The sequence below is a fragment of the Gavialis gangeticus genome, unplaced genomic scaffold (assembly GCF_001723915.1).
Source record: "Gavialis gangeticus isolate Ggan-Ray unplaced genomic scaffold, GavGan_comp1, whole genome shotgun sequence".
NCBI classification, from domain to species: Eukaryota; Metazoa; Chordata; order Crocodylia; family Gavialidae; genus Gavialis; species Gavialis gangeticus.
In genome coordinates this window covers 55191760-55194923 of record NW_017729025.1, presented here as the reverse complement: position 1 = coordinate 55194923, position 3164 = coordinate 55191760, and the positions used below count along the sequence as shown (strand labels likewise).

Genomic DNA, 3164 nt, shown 5'->3' with positions numbered 1-3164 from the left:
GAGGCGGAGCGCGGCGGCGGCGGCGGCGAGGTGCGGCTGTCGCGGCGGCGCTGGGCCGTGGTGTTGCTGTTCAGCTCGTACTCGCTGTGTAACGCCTTCCAGTGGATCCAGTACGGCAGCGTCAACAACCTCTTCTCGCGCTTCTACGGCCAGCCCGCCTTCGCCATTGACTGGCTGTCCATGTGCTACATGCTGGCCTACATCCCGCTGCTCTTCCCCGTGGCCTGGCTACTGGACTGCCGCGGCCTGCGCCTCATCGCCCTGGCTGGCTCGGCCCTCAACTGCCTGGGCGCCTGGCTCAAGCTGGGCAGCCTCAAGCCGCACCTCTTTGCTGTCACTGTGCTGGGCCAGGTTGTGTGTGCCGTGGCACAGGTCTTCATCTTGGGCATGCCTTCGCGCATTGCCTCTGTCTGGTTCGGCGCCCAAGAGGTCTCCACTGCCTGCTCCATCGCCGTCTTTGGCAACCAGGTACCCGGCAGGGAGGGTCAGCCCAGTGGGTGCAGCTGGGGCAAGCACCCCCGGAGCTAGTTGGGATCACCCCAGCTATCCCCCCCCACCCAGCCATCCCTTGACCCTGTGCTGAAGGACTCCCAGTGCCAGAGATTCTATTGCCAGAGGAATAGCTCTGGACCTGGGCTAGGTGACCTCAAGAGCTCCCTTCCAGCCCTGCTGCCCTGTGGGCCCATGCCACACACTACATATATGGTGCGGTTTGCTGGTGAATCATGCTATGAATGTAGATCAGTCACAAGGGCAAAATACTGTATTTACTCAAATGTAAGACTACTCTGAACACAGGCTCTCCTAGGGGCCACAGGTCTTATAGTCATGGCTGCATTTCATCAACTTAATCCTGGGTTTCTGTTACTGAGCACATGCAGCTTTTGGCAGCCATTTAATATTAGACAGTACATTTAATGTGGTTTCTTTGTATGCAACTGTAAGACAAGGAGCTGCTTTCCCCCCTATGCTGATGGGGGGACAGGAAGGGGGAGGAGGGAACAGAGGTGTCTTGTATTTGAGCAAATACAGTAATTATCACCCCATGCACTGGTGAATCACGCAGTTAATTTAGACTGGACATGTATACAGAGTAACAACCACCCCATAATCAGGTCTGTCTGGCTATAAAGAGAGCCAGACAGCTATAAAGTTATTGCTTGAAAATGGGTAGCAGTTGTAGAGCTGGTTTCTCCAGCATTTTCTGGAATATATGGCAGGGCTGTAAGGATTCTGTGACTGGAAATGTAGGCAGGACCTAACACACACACAGGCTTGTCTAGGGGCAAAAAATCAGCTAATATGACACATTTGGGGGAGAACACAGATTTAGCTGGCCTATGGCATGGCTAAGAGGGGTGCCTACGTCTCAAAGCCAGAAAGGAGAGGGATTCTATAGGGCAGTTGCTGGTAGGTGCTACTTGGGGTGATGGCAACAGGGACAATGTAGGCTGAATATAAGGAAACTTCTCCCAGGCTGAAGCGTTTATGGCCTCCTGCCACAAAGAATGGGAATCCCCGTTATTGCTGCTGTTGAAAAATGCCCTGATTAGAGAAAAAAAACAACCCTTGTCATGCTGTAGTTGAAGCATTAGTTTCTGGGGCTTCATAGACAAGTCCTATGCAGCCTCATCTCTCTCTCTCATTTTTTACTGTATAGTAAAATAATGAGCATCTCCAGTCAGGCATGTAAAGAAGAAAATCTTTATCAGCTCTTCTAAATTTTTTTCTAATGCCAAATGTGATCACTGACTAACACTCTCCTGGGCTGTAACTTTCTTTACTTTCAGCCATTCGGTACCTGACAGGGCTGAAAAATTCTTCACAACATTTGAAAGGATCAAGTAAATTACTTTGTAACCCTTGGACCTAAATACTTTGCTGATCCATGCTGCATGAAGCAAGTGCACTCGCACAAATACAGCATGGCTTTGGAAGGCAGTTCATGCTACATAATGCTGAATGAACACTACAAGCAGAGATCCGAATGTTAGCCACTAGACGAACTAGTGGTTCCTGAGTGTCTTCAGGAAGTCTGCAGTGGCTTAGCCATTCCCCATTTCAAGCTGGGCAAGTTGTGAAGCTTGAATGGTTTGGAATTCAGTCTGCTTTTGGTATGCAGTTTTGTGTAGGTGTCCATGGCAAAGTGTATGAAGTTCCCCAATACCCTTGTCCTTTAGTGATGTGGCAGGGTTTGAGGAAAGAGCTTTTTGTCTTGAGCTTTCTGTGTTTCTTCAGATGATGAAGCAGAAAGGGGTGAAAGATCTGGAGTGATACTGAGGAGCTGATATTTACTGAACATTTGGAACTTAAGGGGCTTTAAATTCCTCAGAGAGAAAACACACTTCTCTCCTCCTCCTCCTTTTGATAAGGGCAAACAAAAACATTTAGACTCATCAATCTGGCCAGCTGGGTGCTTTTTATGTCTTTTTAAATGAATCTTTAGTGCAAAAGGCATTTAACTTGGCATGGTCTCTTTGCTGACTTAGGGGTAAATAAATTACTTAGTGGTCCATTGGCAGATCTGTCTCTGTATATACAATGAAACCCAAACATTGAGGCTTTCAGCTTGTAGGATGTCTTGAATGTGACTTTCCCATCACTGTAAAAGGTGGGGTGGATTTTTCTGGGTGTTCAGTAGTTTAAAATGCAGATTTTTCCTGAGTGTGGCTGCACAGTAATTCAGAGCACCATTCTAGTAACACCCTGATTCAGTACAATACCTGTTGCTTCATGGATATAACACCTTATTTTGTCCCCAAAGACCTTCAAGATCACTTCTTGATGAGGGGCTAGGACACCTTCTCCAGGGAGAATACCTATGGATTTTATGCTAACTAAAAGGCCAAGTAGCCACAATATGGCTTCTTCACAGTATAATTGTGTGCCTGTTGAAGTATTGGGCTGATCACTGTTAAGTGCTAGTACAAGGGAGGCTAGGGGACAGTGGTCATGAAATGATCCAGTTTGCTATTCAGAGAAAGGTGGGGAGGGTAACCAGCACAGCGCAAATGCTTGACTTCAGGAAAGCCAACTTCGATGTGCTCAGGGCAGTAGTCAGGGAGGCACTCCAAGCTCCGGGTGTAGCTAGTATGGGGGCCCAGGAAAGGTGGTCCCTCCTCAAGGAGGCTATCCTTGGGGCGCAGAAGGACACAATTCCTCTG

The 3164-nt window shown here is 48.5% G+C and overlaps 1 protein-coding gene across 1 annotated transcript in view; it reads left to right on the top strand.

Annotated features, from left to right (window-relative positions):
- FLVCR2 (feline leukemia virus subgroup C cellular receptor family member 2) overlaps window positions 1-3164 on the top strand; it is a 48128-nt gene that overhangs the window by 74 nt on the left and 44890 nt on the right. The window contains 1 exon segment of the mRNA XM_019518779.1: window positions 1-468. This exon segment is cut by the window's left edge and continues 14 nt beyond it. Within this exon segment, the coding sequence (XP_019374324.1) occupies window positions 1-468 (468 nt within the window).